General features: G+C 35.8%; 12 protein-coding genes and 1 long non-coding RNA gene across 15 annotated transcripts; 5 read left to right on the top strand and 8 right to left on the bottom strand.

Moving 5' to 3' along the window:
• Positions 1 to 127: 127 nt before the first annotated feature.
• LOC129569152 (steroid receptor RNA activator 1-like) lies at positions 128 to 712 on the bottom strand (the record flags this gene model as incomplete). The annotated part of the gene is given in 2 exon segments (XM_055447698.1): positions 128 to 437; positions 516 to 712. Coding segments are annotated over 2 exon segments (341 nt in total), but the record flags the coding sequence as incomplete, so codon positions are not given.
• A 133-nt stretch (positions 713 to 845) lies between these two features.
• Positions 846 to 2,117, bottom strand: LOC129569157 (uncharacterized). Its single transcript, XR_008688015.1, has 3 exons — positions 1,679 to 2,117; positions 1,275 to 1,490; positions 846 to 1,210 (listed from the first exon to the last, which is right to left on the bottom strand). It is a non-coding gene; the product is annotated as an uncharacterized LOC129569157 (long non-coding RNA).
• A 174-nt stretch (positions 2,118 to 2,291) lies between these two features.
• LOC129569155 (gametocyte-specific factor 1-like) lies at positions 2,292 to 3,068 on the bottom strand. The gene is made up of 2 exons (XM_055447702.1): positions 2,764 to 3,068; positions 2,292 to 2,690 (listed from the first exon to the last, which is right to left on the bottom strand). The coding sequence occupies exons 1-2, from the start codon at positions 2,938 to 2,940 to the stop codon at positions 2,544 to 2,546; spliced, it is 324 nt and encodes a 107-aa protein (XP_055303677.1). The 5' UTR covers positions 2,941 to 3,068; the 3' UTR covers positions 2,292 to 2,543.
• A 205-nt stretch (positions 3,069 to 3,273) lies between these two features.
• On the bottom strand, positions 3,274 to 5,170 carry LOC129569154 (gametocyte-specific factor 1 homolog). Its single transcript, XM_055447701.1, has 5 exons — positions 5,054 to 5,170; positions 4,542 to 4,673; positions 4,036 to 4,286; positions 3,804 to 3,956; positions 3,274 to 3,662 (listed from the first exon to the last, which is right to left on the bottom strand). The coding sequence occupies exons 3-5, from the start codon at positions 4,216 to 4,218 to the stop codon at positions 3,516 to 3,518; spliced, it is 483 nt and encodes a 160-aa protein (XP_055303676.1). The 5' UTR covers positions 4,219 to 4,286; positions 4,542 to 4,673; positions 5,054 to 5,170; the 3' UTR covers positions 3,274 to 3,515.
• Positions 5,171 to 5,186: 16 nt separating this feature from the next.
• LOC129569156 (probable 60S ribosomal protein L37-A) lies at positions 5,187 to 6,091 on the top strand. The gene is made up of 3 exons (XM_055447703.1): positions 5,187 to 5,323; positions 5,626 to 5,761; positions 5,853 to 6,091. The coding sequence occupies exons 1-3, from the start codon at positions 5,321 to 5,323 to the stop codon at positions 5,993 to 5,995; spliced, it is 282 nt and encodes a 93-aa protein (XP_055303678.1). The 5' UTR covers positions 5,187 to 5,320; the 3' UTR covers positions 5,996 to 6,091.
• A 101-nt stretch (positions 6,092 to 6,192) lies between these two features.
• LOC129569153 (uncharacterized) lies at positions 6,193 to 7,653 on the top strand. Its single transcript, XM_055447700.1, has 5 exons — positions 6,193 to 6,589; positions 6,689 to 7,003; positions 7,114 to 7,256; positions 7,327 to 7,408; positions 7,514 to 7,653. Exons 1-5 carry the CDS (start codon positions 6,550 to 6,552, stop codon positions 7,588 to 7,590), a joined length of 657 nt encoding a protein of 218 aa, XP_055303675.1. The 5' UTR covers positions 6,193 to 6,549; the 3' UTR covers positions 7,591 to 7,653.
• Positions 7,654 to 7,708: 55 nt separating this feature from the next.
• LOC129569151 (RNA-binding protein NOB1) lies at positions 7,709 to 9,494 on the bottom strand. The gene is made up of 3 exons (XM_055447697.1): positions 9,309 to 9,494; positions 8,031 to 9,234; positions 7,709 to 7,941 (listed from the first exon to the last, which is right to left on the bottom strand). The coding sequence occupies exons 1-3, from the start codon at positions 9,375 to 9,377 to the stop codon at positions 7,811 to 7,813; spliced, it is 1,404 nt and encodes a 467-aa protein (XP_055303672.1). The 5' UTR covers positions 9,378 to 9,494; the 3' UTR covers positions 7,709 to 7,810.
• A 278-nt stretch (positions 9,495 to 9,772) lies between these two features.
• Positions 9,773 to 10,728, top strand: LOC129569150 (60S ribosomal protein L35). Its single transcript, XM_055447696.1, has 3 exons — positions 9,773 to 9,852; positions 10,066 to 10,202; positions 10,364 to 10,728. The coding sequence occupies exons 1-3, from the start codon at positions 9,850 to 9,852 to the stop codon at positions 10,593 to 10,595; spliced, it is 372 nt and encodes a 123-aa protein (XP_055303671.1). The 5' UTR covers positions 9,773 to 9,849; the 3' UTR covers positions 10,596 to 10,728.
• Positions 10,729 to 10,862: 134 nt separating this feature from the next.
• On the bottom strand, positions 10,863 to 15,297 carry LOC129569143 (ribonuclease P protein subunit p40). Of its 3 annotated transcripts, XM_055447687.1 has the most exons (5): positions 14,892 to 15,297; positions 14,015 to 14,156; positions 13,783 to 13,947; positions 11,153 to 11,648; positions 10,863 to 11,071 (listed from the first exon to the last, which is right to left on the bottom strand). In XM_055447687.1, exons 1-5 carry the CDS (start codon positions 15,018 to 15,020, stop codon positions 10,876 to 10,878), a joined length of 1,128 nt encoding a protein of 375 aa, XP_055303662.1. In that variant the 5' UTR covers positions 15,021 to 15,297; the 3' UTR covers positions 10,863 to 10,875. The 3 variants fall into 3 exon arrangements, 2 of the variants coding, with proteins under 2 accessions (XP_055303662.1, XP_055303661.1); XM_055447686.1 differs by lacking the exons at positions 10,863 to 11,071; positions 11,153 to 11,648; positions 14,015 to 14,156; positions 14,892 to 15,297 and adding an exon at positions 11,733 to 13,586 and having other exon boundaries at positions 13,783 to 13,923; XR_008688014.1 differs by lacking the exons at positions 10,863 to 11,071; positions 11,153 to 11,648; positions 13,783 to 13,947; positions 14,892 to 15,297 and adding an exon at positions 14,212 to 14,869.
• A 48-nt stretch (positions 15,298 to 15,345) lies between these two features.
• LOC129569149 (peroxiredoxin-6) lies at positions 15,346 to 16,646 on the top strand. Its single transcript, XM_055447695.1, has 4 exons — positions 15,346 to 15,735; positions 15,806 to 16,183; positions 16,254 to 16,326; positions 16,418 to 16,646. Exons 1-4 carry the CDS (start codon positions 15,653 to 15,655, stop codon positions 16,553 to 16,555), a joined length of 672 nt encoding a protein of 223 aa, XP_055303670.1. The 5' UTR covers positions 15,346 to 15,652; the 3' UTR covers positions 16,556 to 16,646.
• Positions 16,647 to 16,774: 128 nt separating this feature from the next.
• LOC129569147 (congested-like trachea protein) lies at positions 16,775 to 22,756 on the top strand. The gene is made up of 7 exons (XM_055447693.1): positions 16,775 to 16,978; positions 17,155 to 17,267; positions 17,351 to 17,394; positions 17,460 to 17,574; positions 17,649 to 17,887; positions 18,106 to 18,184; positions 22,172 to 22,756. Exons 2-7 carry the CDS (start codon positions 17,189 to 17,191, stop codon positions 22,540 to 22,542), a joined length of 927 nt encoding a protein of 308 aa, XP_055303668.1. The 5' UTR covers positions 16,775 to 16,978; positions 17,155 to 17,188; the 3' UTR covers positions 22,543 to 22,756.
• On the bottom strand, positions 18,284 to 21,650 carry LOC129569142 (uncharacterized). The gene is made up of 4 exons (XM_055447685.1): positions 21,514 to 21,650; positions 20,373 to 20,567; positions 20,136 to 20,301; positions 18,284 to 20,067 (listed from the first exon to the last, which is right to left on the bottom strand). The coding sequence occupies exons 1-4, from the start codon at positions 21,550 to 21,552 to the stop codon at positions 18,377 to 18,379; spliced, it is 2,091 nt and encodes a 696-aa protein (XP_055303660.1). The 5' UTR covers positions 21,553 to 21,650; the 3' UTR covers positions 18,284 to 18,376.
• On the bottom strand, positions 22,668 to 24,228 carry LOC129569148 (protein LST8 homolog). Its single transcript, XM_055447694.1, has 6 exons — positions 24,137 to 24,228; positions 23,919 to 24,062; positions 23,710 to 23,842; positions 23,583 to 23,622; positions 22,979 to 23,505; positions 22,668 to 22,886 (listed from the first exon to the last, which is right to left on the bottom strand). The coding sequence occupies exons 2-6, from the start codon at positions 24,021 to 24,023 to the stop codon at positions 22,780 to 22,782; spliced, it is 912 nt and encodes a 303-aa protein (XP_055303669.1). The 5' UTR covers positions 24,024 to 24,062; positions 24,137 to 24,228; the 3' UTR covers positions 22,668 to 22,779.
• Between the last annotated feature and the right edge of the window lie 511 nt (positions 24,229 to 24,739).

Genomic DNA, 24,739 nt, shown 5'->3' with positions numbered 1-24,739 from the left:
GAGCTTAGCCACATCAGCATTGATGGCCATGGCGTCAGTCAATCGACTGAAAATCGAACATGAAAACTGCTTTGCTGCTACTGCATCGAATGAATCTTCGGTGACGGATCCCGTTGAAGTGGATTGAGATTGAGATTGAGCACTTTTATTTACAATTGCCGACGTTGGAGGTGGGGACAAAATAGGTTTCTGTGGAGTTGGGCACACTTCAGGAATTGAAGCTGTCACTGGAGGTGGTTGGTATTTCGCTGTTGAAAATGGTAACGGAAGACCTTCGGCTGTGGTTTTCACATTTGAGCTCGCTGCTGCTGCAGATGATTGATGCATTGGAAATGCTACGCGTTTATTCAAATTGGTACGTGGTTTTCCAGCAGCTGGAACTGGTGCTGCCATCGATGACATCGGTGGAGGATCGTTCCAACCAGGGTCATAGGTTGCTATTCAATTTCAATTGTTAGATAGATATTAGAAATGTTTTTTTTTTTCAGAAGACACACTTTATGAAGTATACTTACATCGGTCAGGTGGAGTGTAACTGTTTGACATGCTTCTCTCTTTTTCTCAAATCTATAAAAACAATAAATGCCCTGAATAAACAGTTTTAATTATCAAACAAATAAGAAATAAAAAAAAATAGAAATAGTGAAACTTTCTGTTTTCAAGTGACGTGTAAATAAATAAGTGAATGTTTTGACGTTTATCATATGTTCTCTTCAATCACAGAAGCGCACTGTCCCTATCGTGAGCCAATCTATTTTAATTTGAAACCGTGCTATGGATTTCATACTAATTCAAAAATTATAATCAGTAAATGTTTGAATGAGAAAAATGTTTTTAACGTTTTATTCATATAATTCTGTAATTTCTACAAATTATTCGGGACTTTTTTTGTTATTGTCATTACAGTTTTTCTATAAAATGTTTTGCTTTGGAATCGATTAGAAAATGACTTCATATAAAAATACGTATATGTGTGTATGTATAATTGATCAGAAAAGAAAGATTTCATCTCAATATTCTTGGATTTTAGTCAAATAAAACTTATTCGTCATGTGCATTTATACATTGCAGGATGTAATACATTTTCATTGTATTCATTGTCATTTGATTTGTCGAATGGTTGGTTGGTTCTGATTAAATTCTGGACTATTTATCGTCTGTCGTACCGCCCAAATGATTCTTGGAATGGGCATTTTTCAATATGTTGGCTCTGCAAAAGAAAAACAAAATGAAATAAAATCAAATATTTCCACTAAATCCGAAAATAATCTAACCAATTGCTCCAAAGAACGACAGCGATGTGACGTGTTGAAAGGACAAAAGAGCATTTGAACACTTGGGTGAATGCTAGCGCATTTTATCAAATGTGCCTCGTAATTTCGGTTCAAAACGAAGTGGCGATTATCATACGGGCAGCGGATAAAATAGTTTGTCTTTGGTGGCACAAACACGTTTTCCTTGTTGTCCTTTTGTCTGTCCATATTTTTGGTCTTATTCCTGAGAAATGGTTGAAAAATCGAAGTTAGATTATGGCAAATCTTTTTTATCCTTAGATTGATTGGAGATTGGCGGAAACAGTCGATAAATTTAATGCAAAAACTCGTTTTATCCAGAAATTGACGCTTTGATAAAGTCGATTGAATGAATTGATGATAAACTTGTCTCTTTTGATACTCACAAAAAAACGAATGACAAAACCACTTTATTTTGGATAAAAATCCAAGGATCAATTTACAAACTGTCTACAGCAATGCTGTACGTTTTGTGTTGTACCAAATTTTATTGACGAATAATCGTTGTGTTCGAATTGATATTGAATTTTTGTTTGAGCCTGTCGAAACAAACTCATTTCTTGACTAAGACCACGCCAACGAATATCAACATTGAACGGTTTATGCAACTACGTAGTTCAACTGATTCTTCCATACTATTTACTGCTTTTAACTGTCGAAAGGAATATTCCATTGAATGTTCACTACTATCCAATTTTTACATTACCAATCACATAAAAGACATTCAAAGCGATGAATTCAAAGTCGTTTACAAGCAAAACATTGTAACTCAGCAAAATTGGCATTTTGTTTGGATTTCAGCGAATGTCACAGCTATAAAGTAAATTGTTTATTTTTATCGTTGGAAAAAATAACAAAAACCCTAATGCCAACACATGTCTTTTTTTTTCGTTAGAGTGACATGATTTTCTATTTGAGAAAATTAAAAGTAGACATTGTTTTTGTGATAAGCTACTTGGTTTGATCGTTTTTCAAACCTTCTTATAACTAAAAAAAAACTTTTGTCTTATATGCTTTTCTTTCTCTTGTTTATATCATTTATTTCCAAAAAAAAATTTCTATTTACTTATGCCTCTCCAAACAACTCAATTTGTGTAAATTGTTTTGACAAATCATCATTATTATTATCATCTTCTTTATTATAGTTAGAATGTCATAGAAAAAAAACTGTTTATTAAATATATCTGGATGCAAATTTATTTCCTCTTTCGAAAAAGTTGTTTAATGGCAAAAAGCGTGACTCCACCATAGTTATTCCCAGTCTTCATCATCATTATTGTGGGTTCTGCGTGATTTTGAACTCGGCTTTGTCTCAGTGGTTTCCTTTGCATTGTTTGTGCTGACACTGTACACGTAACGATCGAAGTTCTCACGCGATGGACATTCATCAATATGAGCCTATTCAAATGACAAAGCAAATATACCGAATTTAGAAGAAGGAACCACACAATTTATTCAACAAATTACTCACATTTTTGTCTTCTGGCCGAAATTTGTGGGTGACATCGAATGGACAGGTCTCCAACTGGATTTCTGGATGCTGTTTTGCACATTTTATTAAGTGCGTTTGAATTCGACTTTTCATAATCACATGACATTTATTGTACGGGCAAATGACCGTATCGCCATACCCAGGCAACTTGTTCATTTTAGCGTTGTCAGCAAATAACCAATTGAATGAAAAAAAAAAATTCCAATAATTGTGCGATAAACGAAGAAACCAAGCAATGCGTGCAATTGTTCGACACAATAAATACTGACTGACAGTTGTGCATAATCACACTTCCCTATCGGGAAACATTGGCGTAATTTGTATTATTGAAGAAAAAAACAACAGACATAAGTGTATCAAACTGCAATTATTTATAATCAACTGATTTTCAAAACCGAAAAAAAATCAAGATGCATGAATGACCCCAACATTAAATCCGGATTCAACTCGGTGATGATATTAAAAATTAAACTGAACTGAATTGATTCATTTTTTTTTTAATTTATTCTTCAAATTTTATTTAAGAAAATATAAACTTCCCCGTCTAAAGGAGATTTGATTTGTTAACAAAATTAAAGTTTTTTTTATTTTATCGTATTGAAATCGATATTTTGTGTAAATTGTTTTGTCAAATTTTCTGATAATTTTACCATTTGGGTCATTTCTTCTGTTTGCATAGAATGTGACAATTAAAATGGTTTTGCGTTATCAAATCAACTTTTTGTACGTGTTCATTGCTGACGACGATCGATTTGGCTTAACCGCTTGCGCTCGGCATCGGCAAACTTGCGGCGTTCGGATGGTGTCATCAAGCCTGGTGTGCGCAGAACCTTCGCATTCATTGCGTATTTTTGTGGATCGTACGTTGGCGTATTGTACTGTAAAATGAAATGAAAACTTTAATGAAAATTCAAGCCATTTTTCAAATGGCAACAACCACAGAATGATTGCTTTTATTTCAATATGATGTTCATGCCATTTCCAAGGATTGAACAAAAACAAAGATTGCATTCACTTACATGATCCCAATCTTCATCGTCATCGTTTTTCGGTGGCGGTGGTTTTGGTCGTGGTGTCGGTTCAACAGGTGGTACCTTTGGTCCATTACCGTTGCTCACGCTGTACACATATCGATCGAAATTCTCACGCGATGGACACTCTTCCACGTGTGCCTATTGCATTAAATAGAGTTAATAATCAGCAGGAAAAAAAGAAACACATGTAACAATAAGATGCATTCAGTAAACTTACTTGCAAGTCCTCCTTGCGATAACGGTGAGTAACATCGAATGGGCACGTTTCCAAAACAATTTCTGGGTAGCTTCGTGCACATTTGATCAAGTGAGTTTGAAAACGATGCTTCAAAATCACATGGCATTTGTTATACGGACAAATGACCGTTTCTTCGTAACCAGCCAGCTTGGTGCTTGCCATTTTCACCCCTTTCTCCTCCTCTTCCGTATGCTTTCACAGTAAGTAAAACAGTTGTTTGGTCAATCGAACTGTAGAAAAACAAAAGAAACTGATTTATAACACACAAGCAAAATTCAATCGATACCATTTCGACAATCAGTTCATGTAATACAGTAATATGCAACAAAAATAATCAATATTCACGTTTGAACAACAGAAAAAGATTTGAAACATTAAATACACAACGAAAGTGTCAAGTTTCATGGCCACGAATTGACTTGTTCTCAAAATCTTATTTTAGAAAAAAAAAATAAACACATTGAACAATATCATTTGTTACTCACATAAACAAATGCCTGAAACGAGGAGAATAATGTTGTTTGTCGTCGCTTTGTGTGCTCTTCTTGGAATTGCTTCTCTCCGAGTGAAAAAGTTGTAACTGTGACTCAACTCTTGAGCCAGACGAGCGCGTCAACCTAATGCAGGAAATAAGATACATTCGTTTGTTAGTGTCGGTTCGACCAACTACAGTCTCTTGAGAATGTTATCATAGTACCGCTTTGCTGTGCACGTTTTTTCATGTTACGCGTTTGCAACCAAAAAAATGCCACGAAAAAAGAACATCTTGATGATTGTGCATCGTACAATGCGATAATTAGGGAAATCAGTAGGGAAAAAATTGAAGTATGACAATGAAAACAATAAAGTTCCGCGCAAAAAATTGAGATAGAGTATTTGCATGAAATGTGTTATTTTTGAACCAAGCGTACCGGCATTGATTACACAAATCAATTATTTCCCTTTACTTAGCTGTTATTTGAACACTATTTCTTGAAATCTCCGGGCAAACACTTACTTGGAATAGAATGCAATCAATAACAACCTTTTTTCACGTCTGTAACTATCAACACACCATAACAATATAATTGTGCTGCTTTCATATACTTCTGCATCTACTTTCTAAACACACTTCGTTGACATTGATTGCTGTAAAGTTGCGATCCCTATCGGGGACTCACAATGTCAAACTGCTACAAAAAGTCTATCGGGCAACATATAGCACATCGTGTGTCTTCGAAAAGTCAACTGTCAAATATTCTTCTTTAAGTTTTCGTCGTCCAAAATGGTAAGTTTTGTGAACATGTTGGAAATAAAATGGAAATTTTCGCATTATTTCCAACAAAAATTGAAGTAAAACGATATCAAAAAGCACATTCGACCAAGGCTTGCTTTGCATTGAAAAAAAATTATCCCTTGATTCCATATAGAAATGTTATTTTTGGAAATTGTTTTTCATCAAGCAAGATGCATTGGGCGCTTTTGACATGTGTTTTTGGTTAGGATTCACGCAATTTTTGAATTATAGTAAAAAAAAACAATTTTCAATCATTTTTGGATTAATGTGTAAAATTCTTCACTCGCATTTAGACGAAAGGTACATCAAGTTTTGGAAAGCGCCACAATAAGACACATACGTTGTGTCGCCGTTGCGGCCGTTCATCATATCATATCCAGAAATCGGTGTGTGCACAATGCGGCTATCCAGCAGCAAAAATTCGATCATGTAAGTGTAAATTGGAATTAAAATGCTTCTCATCCAAACGATGAAAAAAACTCTCTATTAAAGAAAGAACATTCTTGATTTGAATCCATAGATAATTGGTCAGAGAAGGCAAAGCGCAGAAAGACCACAGGAACTGGCCGTTGCCGCTACTTGAAAGTGGTGCGTCGTCGCTTCCGTAACGGATTCCGTGAAGGTGGACAGGCCAAACCACGAAAGCAACCAACTAAAGCCTAAATCAATTCGATTGATTTGAATTTATACCCAAGCAACGCTGTTAAAATCGGATAAAATCAATCAAAATTCGAATAAAATTTAACTCTTTGCATAAAACTTGTATTTTCCATTTATTCCACCATTATCTATCTCTGTCCATTTCCATTTGAACAATCAGAAATTCAACAGACATTTTCATCTCAATAAATTATATCAATGAACGGTAAAAGTACAAACGCACAAAGACATAGACACACGGGAATAAAATGTCCACTATATTACCGATGTATGTGTGCGTGTGTATGTGCGTATGATTGAGGTTTCGCGACGTAAACGTTTCATTGCAAGTGCAATACAGATGGTTTCTCTAAAGAGAAACGTCAAACATAGACTTGTGTATATTTTGTGTTGTTGTCACTTTCGCCGCTGTTTACAATCGAACTGTGTATTGTTGTTACCATAATTGTAAAGAATATGATAGAATCAGACAATTTATTCTTTATTTTTTTCCATTAAAATTTTGCGAAAAATTTATATATCAAAACTACACTTCAAGAAGCGTATATTGTTTTTGCATGAAAATGGAAGAATCGACAGAAATAAAAACAGAAACTCGTAAGTACAGCACGTTATGTTTTTTTTCCAAGAAAAATGTACAGACCTTATCAATAATGTGAACAAATGAGTTATAATTAACAAACACAATATTTTCAGCTATGCGTCGTTCGATACGTGCGAAAGTTCCAAACACCGATTTGATCAACAGGCGGAAGATTTTGAGCAAAATTCCGGTACCACCAAGTATAAACCGAAATTACAAGATGAAAAGGCAAAGTAATATTAAAAAGATGAAGGGAAAGGTCGATTTACAAATTAAAAACGAACCCGACGATTCCATTGGTTGTGAACAGTCGAACAAAACGATTGTTCAACCGGATGAGATTCCGATCAAAGAAGAAAAAGACGAAGTTCATGACGAAAATGATTCGATAATTAAACCAGATCCGCTTATTGTTCCAGACAATTTCAGTAAGTGCTAGGAATTTGTCTAGAATTCTAATAGACATGGTGGCATCTAGGGTGGCATACCAAATTCTCAATGCAAACAATAAACAAAATGCCTTTTTCTCTTGAAATAGTTGTGACGAAAAATGCCAGAATCATGTGTGGCATGGACAAAGCGATTGAACCAGTGTACTTTCCTACTGAAGCTCAAAATTCGGGTCTCATTTTGTTCAACAGCAGTTCTAAAAAGGCCATCCTTAAAATATCGTACCCAAAAGTAATATTAACCACTTTTCCGAATTATGACTAAATCTTTTTCTAATTGTTTTGTATCTATTTTTCCACAGTGTTTCGTGATATTGAGTGGTCAATTCCATGTTGACGGGCAAGGAGTCTTCCAAACTGGTGATTTCATCAAAGCACCTGCTGGTAAGACGATTAAATGGCAGTTTCTAACGTCTTCAATTGAAATTAGTATTTCTTTTTCAATTGAAATCTAACGCCTATTCCATTTTTTTTCCGTGATTGCTACAGGTTCACAGCTCGGAATCAAGTACCAGGGTGGCAGTGAAGGTTGTGGGAGAATCATCTTTTTCAAATCACAATCATGAAATTGTGTAAACTATTTGAATGCCATAAATTTTGCATACGCATTGCGCACCTGAATAGTCGATTCATTATTATTAGAATTACATTCGAGATAGAATAACTTTTGTACGAAATGTAAAATTTTTTATCGTAATTTATATTTGTTTATTCATTCCACAAAATTCTCTTAACAAATAGAATAAGTTGAAAATAAACAGAAGTGAATTGAACACAAATTCATAGCTATTTCTTGGAATTTCTCTTCGTGTTTCGGTATGCATGATTTCTAGCCCATTGTTTGATGTTACCGCCATTTTTGGCCCGCAGCAATGCTGATTTTGAATCAACATCACGGAGAACGAATGGTGAGAAACCTGAAATGAATTTTTGGACATTAACATTAAATTCAACGCAATTCATCTAGCGCTCTTATTGTTTTGCGCTTGGAAATACACAAAATTACCTGCAATATAATCCTCATCCATTGCGTTTGTTTTTGTTCGGGCAACACGTGATGGAAACTGTTTTGGAATCGGTTGGTCTTCAAACAAAATCGGATTCGACGAGTGTTTACCACCGCGTGGCTTCGGAATACTCTGGTTCTTGCCTTTGGCTGTGAGTGGTCGACGCAAATTGATGTGAATCACTTGTTGGCCATTTTCATCGATGCTCACAGCAACTCGTTTTAGTGTTTTGTGGCCACAATTCGGACAGAATAATTTGGTCATGATGCTGGTGGTTTTGAAGCACGCATAGCAACGCAAGATGTAAGTTCGCATTTGCTTGATGATACGACCGTCCAAAGCGGCAATATTTAAATTGATTTGTTTCAGTACATTTTGTACAGCATAATCGGTTGACATGCATGCGACCCGGGCTTGCTTTTCATCATCGATGATGTCTTTGCCGCAGGCACTTTTCATTTCTTCCAAGTTTGATGGGGTGATCCAGCTACTTTCATCATCCTCTTCGTCGTCATCTTCTTCTTCCTCCTCACTATCTGTTTCGCTTTCTTCAATTAAAAAATTATCTTCATCTTTTTTGCTCTCATTCTTAACCGATACGAGAATTTGATCGGCTTCACTCTCCGAAACCAGACCGCAGTTCAATTTATTGAATTTTTCTTTGAGTTCTTCAACCGTTTTTCCGGTTTTGAGTTTATCCAAGGGGTCTGTGAAATTATTTGTTGTTTCGCCTTGATCCTCAGTTTCACTGTCGTCTCCTTCTTCCTCGCCATTCTCGCGTGCCTCTTTCTCCTCCTGTTCGACTTTGTCGGCCACAAGCTCCCGATTCTGACGTGTTTTCTCTTCAACTTTTTCCTTTTGTGGTGGCACATAAAAACCGGCCAATGGATTCTTATCAATCAATTCGACTGGCTTTTGTTTTGATGCAATTGTTTTAGATACCACTGGTTCAGTACGTAAATGATCCTTGCCAACCAATTCACATTCAAGTTGATAAGTTAGAGCAATCACTTTAAGATCGGCTGATGACAAACTCAAATAGTCACCGGTCTTCTTGGCAAATGCAATTACGTGTTTAACTGCGTCGGGCGACGGTTCATCAATTACCAAATCATATGGCAAAACACACAAACGCTTCAGTTGACGCTTGTTTTTGATTTCCTTCACCACCTCTGGTACCGTAATGAGGTATTCGGCATGTTCCTGCAACGGTTCACAGGGAATATTAATATTAATATGAATGTAGATTTGCTTGAAAATGGTTTAGTACAATTTACCTGGAGAGCAACGTTGTTTATGAAGGCGGTCGTATCAACGACCAAACAATGGAACTTGTTTTTAGACATTTTTGCACGTTAATACGAATTGTGTTGAAGAAATTTTGTATTTCCACGTGCATTTATTTCTGTGCGTAAATAAAGAGAAAGATTGTCATGGTTAGTTTTCATGTGTCAAAACGAATGGAAACGTCTTTGCGAACATGTTTATGTGATTCACACAATGTCTAATGGAATAAGTGCAATAAAATTGGAAATTTTCTACCCAATTTTGTCCTTTCAATTTCTTTACTTGAGCGAAATGGCTTATTTTTCGTTTCGAAAAGAAAAATTGAAACATTTCTGTTTTTGAAAAAGTCCAATTTTGAAAAATGATTTCTTTAAATTTCGTTTTAGACAGAATGCGTTCCATATATCACTTTAGATGAAACAATAGCACATTTGACAGAATTGAGCGCACCCATTTTGGTTGGTAGTGTGGAGGCTACTTGCTGTCAACTGAATCGATGTCACATTCTTTACCTTCTCAAATTCTATCACAATGGTACGTGTTTATTTCGATGCTGTGAATAAAATCGAAAAAAATTCAAATCATCCATCATTAAAATTCTAAAAAACATATTCAAATTGATGGAAATGTGTTTGAATTTAACAAATTTACTAACATTTTGTGAAAATTTTAAATTATTTTCGAAAAAAATTGTAAATTTTGTGACACCCCATTGAAACTAATCTATGATTGTTGTTAATTTTGCAGGGAAAAGTTAAGTGCTCCGAATTGCGTACAAAGGACAAAAAAGAGTTGACCAAGCAACTCGATGAGCTCAAAACTGAACTCCTTGGATTGCGTGTTGCCAAAGTCACCGGCGGTGCTGCATCAAAATTGTCGAAAATGTAAGTTGGTCCACACAAGATGATGGTCAAACATTTGCCGTATGCACACAGCCGTTGAGGTTATGTGCTCGAATTATGCTCATGTTAACCACCACTAACACTTTTATGCAAAACAATTGATGTAATACTAATTGAATTTCTGTGTATTTTCCCACAAACAGCCGTGTTGTTCGCAAAGCTATTGCCCGCGTCAACATTGTGATGCACCAAAAGACCAAGGAAAACTTGCGCAAATTCTACAGAAACAAGCGTTTCAAGCCATTGGACTTGCGACCAAAGAAGACTCGTGCTATCCGCAAGGCTTTGTCTCCACGTGACGCCAACCGTAAAACCGCCAAGGAATTGAGAAAGCTTTCAGTGTACCCACAACGGAAGTTTGCCCTCAAGGCATAAGTGAAAAATCTTATTTTGTTTCGGTTATTGGAGCGCTGATAAGTTTTTTTTTGGATACACAAACAACCAACTGTCATTTGTTTCATCAAAGCAAAAAAATTGAAATGAATAATAAGATTTAAATCAATCTAAAGGAAAGTGTGTTTTATTTTGAAGTGAGAAAAATTTGAATTGCAGGCTTTTCATTGCGAGTTTAACTGTCAATTTTTATAGCATGTGTGCATATAACATTGAATGATACAACTGAAAATTCATTTCAAACTATAATTTCTTCAAATTTTTATTTTAATGCTTTATTTGAACTCAGAAATTCGTAATACAAGCACTTATTGTTAGATGATACAAAGACTGCGTATGAATTGTCACCGTTCGTTGTAAAACTATGCTCAATACCTCCGAAACTAACGGGTGAATTTGGATCACCGTGAACGTACAGAGAAATCCACGGAATTTCCACATTCTGATTGGCGTAGTCTCTAGAAGAATCAAATAGGGAAAACGTCTCATTTTCAGTTCAATATCTTTCATTCAAAACTCGTAATATATACTTGACCTACCTTAATTTCTTAAATATCATCTTAACCAGATTACACGAAAACAAGCCTTTTAATCGAATAATCAACGCACTTCCTACCTCAACGGTATGACCTGAGAATGACCATGTGTTCAAGTATTCCGTAGGTTCCAAATTACAAGAGAGCGCCAGCATTCCCGCATATTCGACTAGTTCATGCGGAGTTGCATAGAAATTGCTTTGCCCATTTATTACAACTAAATCATCACTTTCCGGTCCCAACGTTGGCATTTTCAAACCATACTCAAGTTTTGTCTTGCATTCCGTTTGCTTTAATTCCACATCGTATCCCGAATCTGAAAAATATTTAGCAATCGATGATGGACAAATTGCTTTCTTCACGTCTTTTTCTCGTGGTGCCTCCCAAGCAATGCGTACTGTGAACGTACCCAGTGTTTCGTTGGACAATGCATTCTGAAGTCGAGCATATTGTTTTGTTGTTGTGGCTAGTTCTGCGCTTTTCAAATTGATTTCAATAGCTGGAAGAGAAGAATTGACACTTATGAAGTATGGACAAAAAAACGTTTTAAGAGTTGCAAAATATGAATTGAACACAAATCAAGTATGAACAAGTATAAACCATATGATGTATTGAATATCAAATCATTTTATGCAAATACAAATTACAAAACAGTATTAAAATTAAAACAGTTCTTCGGTTGTAGTTTGAAACCTTTTCGATTCAAGATTTAAGTCTATATTATTGGTCTTGACAAATGTTTTGAATAGTTGTATATCATCTTCTTTGATCAAGTTCCATCCTTCGAGTTCATTGAGATGGGTAAGTTTGGGACAAATTTCAACGAATTTGTATGCCATTTGTATGGTTAAACCATCCGATTTAGGGATGCTCAATTCTTCCAAGTGTTCCATCGGGTTGCGAGATAAAACGCGTTCAAAAAGTTGATCAGTTGTTGGCACCATCATACCACATTTGATCATTTTGATGCGTAGACATGTCGACCACAAAAATTCCAAATGGCGATAATCACACTGTGCGATCACGGTCAGTTTTTCCAAATTCATAAAGGGCGGTATTGCCGGTTTTTGAAGGTAAAGTGATGTGCTTTCAATCATTTCGCAATTGTAAATGGTGAAAACTTGTAAATCGGGACAATATTGACTAATGTACATTAGAGCATTCATATCGATTTGATCTACGTGCTCTAAGTGTAGATGTGTCAAGTTACAACCCTTCACCGCAAGCACATCACGAACTTGATCACTGAAAAAATCACATGACAACAAATGAAGCACGGACAATTTATTGACGCCAATGACAGCGGTGAGATCACAAATCAACATATTGAAAAAGATTGAGACGAATTGCATCTCCGGACAGTATTCAGATATGATTTGCAAGAATCGTGTGGTCACATAGCGGCTACAGAATTTCTTCAAGGCAAATTTATTAATGTTGGGATAATTATCAACAATAAACTCTAAACAGCGCCCGATTTCATCAAACTGACCAATATCTTCTAGTTTTTTCAGGCCCAACAACAGTTTGACATACCCTTCCAAAGAGACTGAAGTACGATGCAAATTCACGTATCGAAGTGATGGCATTCGAAGCAACAGGTTCACACTGTCATTCGTTACTGCTTTTGATGATGACAAATCAAGGCAGGTCAATCGAGGGCACTTTTCGATCAATTTTAGCAATAAATTATCAGTGCAGTCGTAGTTTAAACTCAAGTATTGTAAATTTTGCATGTTATCTAACCCCAACATAATTGTCGGCTCCATTTCGTCCGACTTCCAGCCCCCAGTCAACGATCCCAAATTCAAAAACTCCAATCCCTTCAGATCTTTGAGCCGCATATAAAATATGGTTTGCAGTACTTTGGGTGTCTCTTCAAAATTGTGATATGTCAGATAAGGGCCGATTATAGTTTCAACGAGTGACACAGCCACATTAACTTGGCTCATTAGTTCGGTTTGTGATGTTTTTAAACTACGTCGTTGTTTGATGCGTTCGACCATCTTTGGTATTTCTTGAAACAAGAACTTTCGGAGCCGATCGAAAAGGAAACAAGGCACATTGTACTCGAACATGTCATGTAAAATAGCGATGCGTGCTCGTAAGATTTCATGCAGCTGCTTTTGTGTGATGCTATTTCTGCGATTATCATCTGTTGATTTTGCAGATGATTTGCGGCGACGACGACGAGCAAGCTCTCGAATTTGTTCGAAATCATCCAAAAATTCGATGTCATCTTCAATATACTCATCCTCACAGCCATTCAAATCCAATGAATCCATATGGAAATCGGGTAGTACCAGTTCGAATGCTTTTGAGTACATCGGTATCAATTCTTCGCCTAAGTTACGAACGTATGCAGTGACTGCTCGCATCGCGAGCGTTTCAAGACTTTTCACTTGCTTGTATTGTGGCATATTTTGTTTGTCTCACGCTATAAAGCAAGAAGAAACGAATTCATATGACATGCCCACAAACAAAGAACTGCTAAATTTTTTGTTTTAATGGTAAATTGGTTATTTGTATTCTATCTGATTGAATTGAATTGATTGATTTCAGCCAAAAATGTGTGTGCACCAAATAATCAATTTGTCTTGTCTACTTGATTTGAATTAATGGACAAAACTTACAGTAACGATTTCGATGTATTTTTGCGAATGGTGAAGGTTTTCCTTGAATTCCGAGTCTGTGGTAAGTATCTTTTGTGATCGATAGATAGAAAATTCCCTCTGGAGTGATTCCAAAGCAATTATCCACGTCAATTCGAGTATCAACTGATAAACCGTAGAATTGACCTGCGTAAAGGAAGACAATTTGATATACGAAATTCGAATGACACAATGAACAATTGTCGCAACTGACCCTGTTTGACAAAGGCTTCGATAAAAGGTTTCTTTATGAATTCCGTCAATGGCACGGCGCTGATGTGGTAGTGATCAGTGTCTCTCAAAAGTGGTAAAATTGCTTCTGGCACTGCCTTCGTATCCGGCAAAATGATGCTAATCTGTAAGAAAAACAATGAAAATAATAAAAAATTCCCCCAACAAATGAACTATTACGTCTTTGTGTCGATCAGCTCCCGTACAGTAAATATCGCCGCCTTTATATAATTTCTTGTCTGTCGTGCAAGAGCCGATTTTGTAATATATTTTTAAGTATGTCGTCTGTTGGCAAGTGATAATCAGCAATTAGAAATGTAAATACTAAATAGATCGGCCTAAAAGTCTTATGAGTATAACCGAAGAGCAACAAGCAGAATTAGTGTGTGTATCGTCGAACAAAAGATTGTCTTGACTACAATTTTTTTGCTGCGTACCTATTGAGTAAAGCGATCAAATGGTGATCTTTCATTTGGTCGATCTTTTTTTTCTTGCTCTTGTTTTTCATCGTAATCTATTTATATCATAAAGTGTATGTGTTAACAGAGCAGTGGCAACGGACGCGCAAATTCGTTTTCGTTTTTATGAGAAGGAGAGAAAAAACATGAAGAGCATAGCATCTGCCAAGTCACCGCAAACAACACGAAAGCAAAAAAGAGACAGAACCATGCAAATTGATTTCAATTGAGTAAAAATAGATGAAAAAAAGTACCAGATCGGCTGATAATTTTTTTAAAATCTTATTTACGAGTAGATGCGCATTGGATGCAAATCCAATGTAAACATTTATTTATATTGGACTAAAATTCGAAAGAAAAAAAACAGAAAAAATCACCAGAAGAGAAATGTCTTAGTCTTACCACTCGATTGAACGGATGACTGTGGATACGCTTGCAGATTTGTTTCTCATGTTTTTCATTCGATTCACTGTATTTGTATGCGATTTGGGTGTTTGGTGAATCGAACGACCAAACATTTGGTGCAAACATTTTTTTTCAAGTTCTTTCTTTCAACCTTTCGCTTGTTTACGTCTTAATTATATCCACCAGAATGTCACGATGAGTAATTTTGGACACAGAAAAAAACGCATTATTTTCGTCAACAACCGCTCTTTTTTTTTGCTTCGTATTTTTGATCGATTTTATTAATAAACTGGTAGCACACGGTGCGTTTCGGACGTAAAATAACAAAATACACAGATTATTTGTTATAGCGAATGGTTTTGATTCATGCGCCTGTGACTGACACAGAACTGTTGACAGTCTTGAACTGAACAATGATTACAGTTTTCGGTGACAGTTATGTCAAAAGCAACATCAATGCACGTGCTTACCGGCTACAGTAGAACTGCGCGCAATTCAATATTCTAACTATTTTGACACATTCAATATCACGCACAGAAGAACAAAAACCTTTTGATTTATTTGCTATCCGTATTTTATGAAACACGATAAATTTGAGGAAAAAATTTCGGATATTTTTGTTTAAGGTGAACCATTAACTAATAGAAAAAAAAAGTCTGCTGGAAAGGTTATTTGACATTTTCAACAAAAGGTGCATGTGTCATAAAACGAGCAACAACTCTGTTGATAAAGACAAATTACAACAATAGGATTGCATCATGAATATTGGGGATATTTTTCCAAATTTCACAGCAAACACCACAATTGGTGAAATTGATTTCTACAAGTGGTTGGGAGATTCGTAAGTTTTTTCTCAATTTTTAATGTTAGGAAAATATTTTATGAATGGAATCATTTTCTATTTGTTGCAGATGGGGAATTTTATTCTCTCATCCGGCGGATTTTACTCCTGTTTGCACTACTGAACTAGCTCGTGTTGTTCAACTGTATTCGGAGTTTCAGAAACGAAACATCAAACCGATTGCTTTGTCCATTGACTCAGCTGAATCTCATCTCAAATGGATCCCTGACATTAAGGCCTATGGAAACATCGATCAAAGTACAGAATTCCCATATCCAATTATCGACGATCAAAATCGTTCATTGGCTGTTAAATTCAATATGTTGGATCAGGATGAAGTAAATGCAAATGGAATAGTTTTGACATGTCGTGCAGTGTTTGTAATCGATCCAAACCATAAGTTGCGACTATCTATCCTGTATCCGGCGTCATCGGGACGTAACTTTGAGTGAGTTGGAAAAAGCCAAATATTCTATTACAAAGAGTATCTATATATTGATATTTAAATTTGTTCACAGTGAAATTTTGCGAGTTATCGATTCAGTTCAACTGACCGACTCACACAAGGTGGCTACACCGGTCGACTGGAAGGTATATATATATCATATAATTGCATACTAATTGTCTTCATATTCATGCTAAATATAATAGTTTGTAATGAATGGTAATGTTCTCCAAATAGGTCGGCGATAAATGCATGATTCTGCCAACAATCAAAAATGAAGATTGTCCTGCTATTTTTCCAAAAGGCTTCGAAACAGTCGAGGTTCCTTCGGGCAAATGCTATTTACGTATGACACCATATCCAGCAGCCCAGTAAATACATAAGAAAGAAACATCTCCATTTTATAAACCAACAGCGTATTTTTTTTTTTCAAATAAAGGATATTCAATTCATTTGATTTGATGTGACTGATTTTGTATTAATTTTTCATCTAGATTAGTTGTCCAGCCGTTGCGATGAATTTCGACTTTATTTTAGACATTCGAAATACGTACAATGTGACACATTACGATTTTCAGCATAGATATTATATTGTTGAAACTGACAGTTGGTCGCTGTCGGTGTTGATAACTAACCAATACAGCCGAGTATACTGTGTTCATTTAAACTTTAATTTGTTTACGTCTCTGTGCTGAGCATAGTACAAAAGTGAATTTTGCTCAATAGCTGAATTTTTTCTTTTATTTATTCAACGCTAATATTTTCATTGGATCTCCCAATAATTTACCAAAACAAATCGTAAGTTTATCCAAACTGAAAATGTACCAAGTTGTTAGTGCATTGAATCTCGTTTAGAAAGTTGATCGAATTCATTGGTCTAAAGGTCATTTGGCACCACACATGCACAACTAATGCAAAACGGCATTGAAACCAAAATCGTTATGACTTGTCTTTTTTCTATATCTTTTTTGCAGTTAGCAAGTTTCTATAAAAATCGTGCATCAAAAAATGTCTGAGCAAGAAGCGAATTCAAACAAATCAAATGTTCCATCACCAATCAAATATTTCCTATCAGGAGGATTTGGAGGCTAGTATCTTTTTAACCGTTTCAACGCTATTTTATGGTCCAAAATTGTGTTTTCTATTTGTACGTTCTTTCGTTTACAATAGGTATCTGTACCGTCATCGCTGGCCATCCCCTGGATACAATCAAGGTAACAGTTTTTTTTTATCTGTTTTAATTGAACACTCTCAATATTTATATTCGATCTATTTTTAGGTTCGATTGCAAACAATGCCATTACCGTCCCCTGGTCAATTACCGCAATACACCGGTACTTATGATTGTGCACGGAAAACCGTTCAGCGAGAAGGATTTCGTGGGCTATACAAAGGTTCGTTACATTTATTCTCCCATTAAATGTTGTATTGAAATGTACTAATTGTTGATTCAATATACATAAATTAGGCATGTCAGCTCCATTAACGGGTGTTGCACCCATATTTGCAATGAGCTTTTTCGGCTTTGGATTGGGTAAACGTTTGCAGCAGAAGACCCCGGATGAACAGTTAACAAATACACAGCTATTTGCTGCAGGTGCCTTCTCTGGTATTTTCACGACATCAATTATGGCTCCGGGTGAGCGCATCAAGTGTTTGCTTCAAATTCAACAAGGTGGCAACGCACCGCAAAAATATAATGGCATGGTAAATATAGATCTACGACAAATTAAACAATCCTGCTAGAGTGCGACTTTAATATATTTACACATTGTCTAAATGTGAATGTCTGTTGACACCGATGTCAATTAGCTTCAAAGGTTGTTTTCGAGTTGTTGACTTTAGACTTAAATATCATAATTGACATGGATAGAAAACAGAGAGAGGCAAAATATTCTTCTACACCAAATATTCTTCTGTTCTAGGTGGACTGTGCTAAGCAATTATACAAAGAAGGTGGCATCCGCAACGTTTATAAAGGCTCATTCGCTACTTTGCTGAGAGGTAAGACATGACCATTTTCTGTTGGGAAAGTTTAACATTTCTAAAGAACGTCTTTTGAAAATCCAATTGGAAAATCTCATGAAATAATAAGAGTATGTGTTTGGTAAAGGAACAATACTTTATTTAAACTGTACAATTAGTACATTTTTTGGGTTGAATGTGAAAAATTGCCTATACTATTAGGAGTTAAAACTATAAATCATAAGCGATGTTATTTGAATGAACTTGTTCGTGAATAACTTCTGTATTTTGCGACATCGTTCGCTTCGCCTTGTTCTCGAATTGCATTTTTCGATTCTTTTTACTACTCCATTGCTGAGCCGACCATGAAGTTTGTTGTTGATTTAACTTGTCTGATCGCGTGAGTTTTTCCATCGTACCCATTAATTTGTTCTGATCCCGTTGTTTTTTCAATTCGTTCTTATTTAATTTAATCATTGGCTGTGAACATTTGATGCTGTGACGCAAAACATAATAAACATTCTGTGGCTCTGGACTGGATGAGCTAGAATCGTTACAAACTGGCGTAATTTTACTATCAAACCCATAGGAATACTGTGGAAAATCATCGAATTTTGCATCACAATATACAATTTGACCGTTTTTTGGATTGCGAATACAGTTTTGATCTCTACGCGATGTCTTTTTATTCAGCCGTACGCTGTTTGTAACTGCTTGCTCCCAGTCAACCATACCACATGAACAAACCCAAGGATTATCGATCAACCGAACCAGTTTTAGAGATTTAACTGCAAAAAAGCTTTTTGGCAAATATTCCAAATGATTGTTATGTAAGTAAATCTCTTGCAATTGTTTCTGTTCATCGAAAACGCCGGCTGGAATCAGTGATAGTTGATTATGTGATAAATCAATGATACGCAAATCTTTTATACCAAAAAATGCATCCATTGAAATGTCAGAAATGTCACAACCACTAAGAATGAGCTCTTTCAATTTTGGCATTTCAGAGAAGGCATCCATCTCGATCCTTTCGATCTGACCTTTCATTCGCAATCGTTCCACTTCTTTCAACCCACTGAAAATCGTTTGATGCAAACTCGGTGATTTCACATTTAGTATGTTCAATGTTTTTAATTGATCAAGAGACAAAAAAGCACCGTTCGTATTGGCCAGATTAAGGGCCATCGATTTGGAGCCTATGATCAGTTCCTTTGTGGTGTTTAACACCGCAAACGTCATTGGCAAAATGAACTCGATTGGATTGTTCTGTAAGTCGATCGACTTCAAGCTTGGAAATGGAGGGAACGTTGATTCAGATAATTTTGTCAAATTATTCGATGATAAATCCAAATGCTCGAGGTCAAGTAAACCAGCCAGGGCCAAGTAATGCAAATCCAAAATATTATTCCAAGCCAGTGATAGTGTTTTCAAATGTAATGCACCGTAAAATGCGAACGGTGGAACCACTTTGATTTCATTGTGCTCCAAAGATAAATGTTGCAGACTCCCAAGACTGGCAAACGTCTGCCATTCAACTTCATCCAAATGACAGTTGTGAATGCGTAGCACTTCCACATTGAGCCAGCCGAAAAAGTTTGGTTGCATTGATTTGGTCAACTCCATTTTATACACCTCATAAGGAACAATCTCGATTTCATCCTCAATGTCAGCCTCATTTGATTCATCTTTTTTATAAGCTAATCGTTCACCGTCGGGTGTATAATCATATGTTTCCGACGGATGTTGAAGTTTGATACTCTTTTTTATCTTCTCATCGGCAATTATTTTGATTGACTCGAAATTCACGTGTTTCAACGTTGGCATTGGCTTGTCAATAAAATATTCCAAACTACGGCTAGATCCCGTACTTCGAATTTCCAATATCTCCAAATCTTCAAACTGTAGCAAATCGGTTGACGAGACTATGAATGTGAAAAGCAATAGTTAGATTAAATTATCTCGGATCTATTTTCAAATTATGCGTGCGCACCTGTGATATTGTGATTTGCATTGCCATTGTGTAGTAGTACTAGTGCTTGCATATCTTGCGGCAAAGAAACAACTAAATCCTTCGCAATCACATCACCTTGAAGCATGCACATCACGAATTTCACATAGGGATTCCTCAGATGGCTTTCGTCATTCTCGAAAAAGGCCTTAAATCGTAACAAGAAGAACATTTAAAAGAGAAAAGAATTCAAATATTGTTGGTAAATTATCGTTTTACATCATTAAAAATGCCACCATATGCGCGCTCGGTCTCCTTTTGGTTGTTTTCAACATCTTCCCGACGCAGCCCTTGTATCCAACGTGACACCGATAAGTCCATGAATGGAGAACGTTGACAAACACACTGATTTGGACAAAACATATGCATATCCTCCCACGTGTCGCCATCGCCATTGTCACCAACAACTACTTTCTTCAAACAAACGAAAATAAAGCAAATTATCAAAAGAAAGCATTCAATACATTAACAGATTGGGTGCTTCTGAATAATGAAAAAAATCCTTATCAAATGCATTTCCAATTGAAACTAATTATAGTTCGATTGTTCTGCTGTGCTACGAATTCACTCGAAATTTACTTTTAAAATCACGAGAAAAAAAATGTGACAATAGTAACAATGATTTTTGAAGCATTCCACAATATCGAGGAAGTACGTTGTACGACAGACTGTTGATAAATTAGTTATTTTAATGTGCTTTAATGTGAATACATTTCCCTGTGATATGTTTGCTGATAAACTCGTACACGAATCACTGAGAATGAAAATGTCATTCATTTTTAGCAGACACAGAAAAATTTCCATTTTTCTTGAAATTGAGAAATTTAATGGAAATAGAAAAATACAAATCAAGTATAAATCAACAATTTGGCAGTATTAAATAGTTTTTTCTACACACACTGTAAAGAACTTATTTTCACACCAGCGTGTTATTTTCTCTTTAAACTCATTACAAAACAGACATTGACAATCGACAGTCACATGGCTTATGTAGTCAACGACTTCTTTCGAAATATAAATAATAGGAAAAATATTCATGTCGTGCCGTTATCCAATGATAATAATGTGAAACATTCTTCCCAACTTCAGTCAATTTTTTCATACAACAAATACGCTTTCGGATAAAATTGAAATTCGCTTAGAAAAACGATGTGTGTGCCATTTTGATTCTCAGTAATTCATTAAGATTACGAACAATTTAGACTCAAATTCGTGAATATGAACTTTGATCACGATTTCTCCCTAATCCTTAGAAAAGTTGCACCAATAATTCACTTATGAGATGTGGATGTGGAAAAAATTGTTCATTTAATTCAGCACGCCCTTAAAAAAAAAAAAATTCACTGAATACTGCACTTACAAACAGTATTAAAAGAATAATCCAGCTTGTCAAAGTCATTTTGAATAATTCTTGTTCAAACAATTTTGAAAACACCGTATTCACAAAAATCACACCATTGACGGTGTACTTTATAATTCAACAGTAAAAACCGAACTAAAACAATCCAACGGATCTCTGTAATAAATGTCTGGATTTCCTTTTCTCTGATTCTTTTTCTGTGAATTTCGTGCTATTTGCTCGATACGACGGCAAGATATATAAATTAAAATGGACATACGAGTATGGAACAAAACGAGATCGGAAGGAAGTCAAAACTACAATCGTACAAAATTGTTGTATTTTCTAAATCAAATATGGCAAGACGTACTGAAAATGTGTTGGTGCACGTTGTACACATGCAAAATCATACATTGCAACATGACTGTGTGTAAATGTGGAATGGTTTACTGAAAGGATGTTGTTATCGTATTTCATATTTTACGCACGATAAACAAAACCCAAGCGTTACTCCATATATTCTTCACGTTTCGCTTTTATGTTGGGTATTCTATTTTGTTCAGTCGCAGCATCACAATCACGTTTTACTCAACAGCAAATTTGTAATATTTCACATTCGTTCCAATGGAACTGAGCAGGATAATTTCATATATTTTTTTTCTATTGTGTTTGTTTACAGATGTGCCAGCCAGTGGTTTATATTTCTTGACTTACGAGTATGTAAAAGATTTGGCAGCCCGGGAATTCGGTACGGAGGGAAGTCTTGCATTGATTGGAACTATTTTTGCTGGTGGTTCTGCTGGTATTGCTAATTGGGCAGTGGGTATGCCTGCCGATGTACTAAAAAGTCGCCTTCAGACTGCCGCTCCTGGCACCTATCCAAATGGCATTCGTGATGTTTTCCGTGAATTGATGCGTAAAGAAGGTCCATTGGCGCTGTACAAAGGTGTTACACCAGTGATGTTAAGAGCTTTTCCAGCTAATGCGGCCTGTTTTATTGGTTTCGAAATTGCCATGAAGTTCTTGAACTACGTCGCTCCAAATCTTTAAGTCTTGATTTTTGTTTACACCATCGATTTCAGTTGTGGGGTTACTTTAAGTAAACACATATTCACGCAGTCAGTCATATGAACTTTTTTTTCTTTCAAAGTGAGAAAAATTAAAATGCTGCTTGGTTATTGAAATGGATTTGAAACATGTATTTTTTGTACTGAACAAATTTCTTGAATATTCTTTGTTATCAAATAAATGCACATACAAATTATTAGTGTTTACATTGTCATTAAATTATTCCCTATAAGCTAATGAAGTGATTGGTTTTTGATGACCGATGTATTCGAGTTCAACTTCGCCCGTTTCAATGTTCCACAAGCGAGCCTTAGCGTCGGATGAGGCTGAAATAGAATCAAAATGGATTAAATCCGTTCATATTCTGTGAATAGAGAGGAAAAGAGCGGGAGAGAAAAAAATTTCCTTTAAATTTTACCTGTAAACAACCTTCTGGAATCAGCACTGAATGTAGCATCCCAAACCCAAGCGTCGCATTCAATGTCAAATGTACGATACAGGGTAAAATCAGGTGTTTTCCACAGTTTAGCTGTGGAATCACCGGCGCATGTGACAAGATAACTAGAATCGGGACTAAATTTGCACCGCAGGGCATATCTCTTGTGGGCCTCTATTTTTTGCTTCGGCTGTAATGTGCTCAAGCTTGTGTCGCTGCTTGAGCTCAAGTTCCAAATGTAGCAGTTTCCTTTGTTATTCACTGCAGCCATAAAATTTCCGTCATTACTTATGGCTACATCCTGTACACTGGCTTCCACCTCGGGCACGCACTGTTCATGTGCATCCGATTTTACATCCCATAAATAAACACGACCGCCTTGTGAACCAATCGCCATTTCTACTTGGTTTGGGTGCAGTGCAACCGCATTAATCGGTGTTTGACAGTCAAAGGCACGCTTACAAATCTGCGTCTTCATATCCCAGATGCGAACGCGGCAATCTTCACCACTACATTAATGGAAAATTTATCAGTTTCACCAGATGAATAGCATTATATATTATTATATCAATTTATTCAGTTTTACCCAGTATACATCCAACGGCCATCTTCTTGCACTCCTACACCTATTAAAATTAAAGTTAGGATCAATATGAATTTTAAGATTATGTCCAATTATTCGAGGAAAATTGTAAGAGGAATTTTTTTGTTACGGGTTATATTTTTGGTGACTCCCTCCAAATTCATTATTGGTGTGCTTGAAACCATATCATACAAACGAATGTGTTGATATCCTCCGGCTATAATCAACGATTTGTCCGGTGTTACTTCTAATGCATTCACTTGCTGGAATAGAAGAGTGAAAAATATAAATCATTCACAAATAGAATGCCAGTCGCTTTGAAAGTTAATAAATATTTACCGAATCTGCGTGCTGCATACTTTTGATACAATCTTTTGTTTCAGCTCTCCATAGCTTTATAGTATGGTCGTATCCTCCTGTCGCCAATATTATTTGATTGTTCATTTCTTGCGAACAATTTTCTCTTCTTTTCGAATAATAGCTCTGAATGAATAAAAAAAAAAGACTTTGTGCGAATTGTGGATTAAGATACTTTGAGATCTCACAAAAATATGTACATTTTATTACGAAAACACACACTGTTTACTAAAAAATATTGTGTTTTCCGCTGGCTAGACTTTGACACTGACGTTCAACACACTGCAGTTGTTATCTTTTACTTCGACATGAACTGTCATTCAGAATTTGACATAAATCCAAAACCGTATAATTTCATTTGAAACCTTTCAGAGGGCGTTTTTATTATTGAATCCTATCAATATTCACTTACAGTAGCTTCATTTTATTATTATTTCTCAATTAATCGCAGCATTAGCCAATTATTTCAAAGAGTATTCTTTGAATTAAACATTTTTCTTTAATCAATTGAAATTTCCTTCGCGTTCGAAATTAAAAAGGGATTATTGATATGTTGAGAAATCGAAACTCCAAGAAAATTTAAAGAAAATTTGACATTGCGACACAATCACTTTCGTAGCTTTGTTTGATAAACTGCAAACTGTTCAAATGTTAATAATTCCTGATAGACTGATCATTTGAAAAAAAAAATCGTTACTATGATTTGACACACAGATATGATTTTTGAACGAATGTAGGCTGGATTTTTTTTTCAAAACAATTAAAATGTGCCTTACAAAGGCCTATGATTCATTGATAAACCA

The sequence above is a fragment of the Sitodiplosis mosellana genome, unplaced genomic scaffold, assembly GCF_009176505.1.
Source record: "Sitodiplosis mosellana isolate CC-2019 unplaced genomic scaffold, AAFC_SMos_1.0 Smas_scaffold_30, whole genome shotgun sequence".
NCBI lineage: Eukaryota > Metazoa > Arthropoda > Insecta > Diptera > Cecidomyiidae > Sitodiplosis > Sitodiplosis mosellana.
The sequence above is the reverse complement of the archived record's forward strand: the minus strand, read 5'-3'. Positions and strand labels throughout refer to the sequence as shown.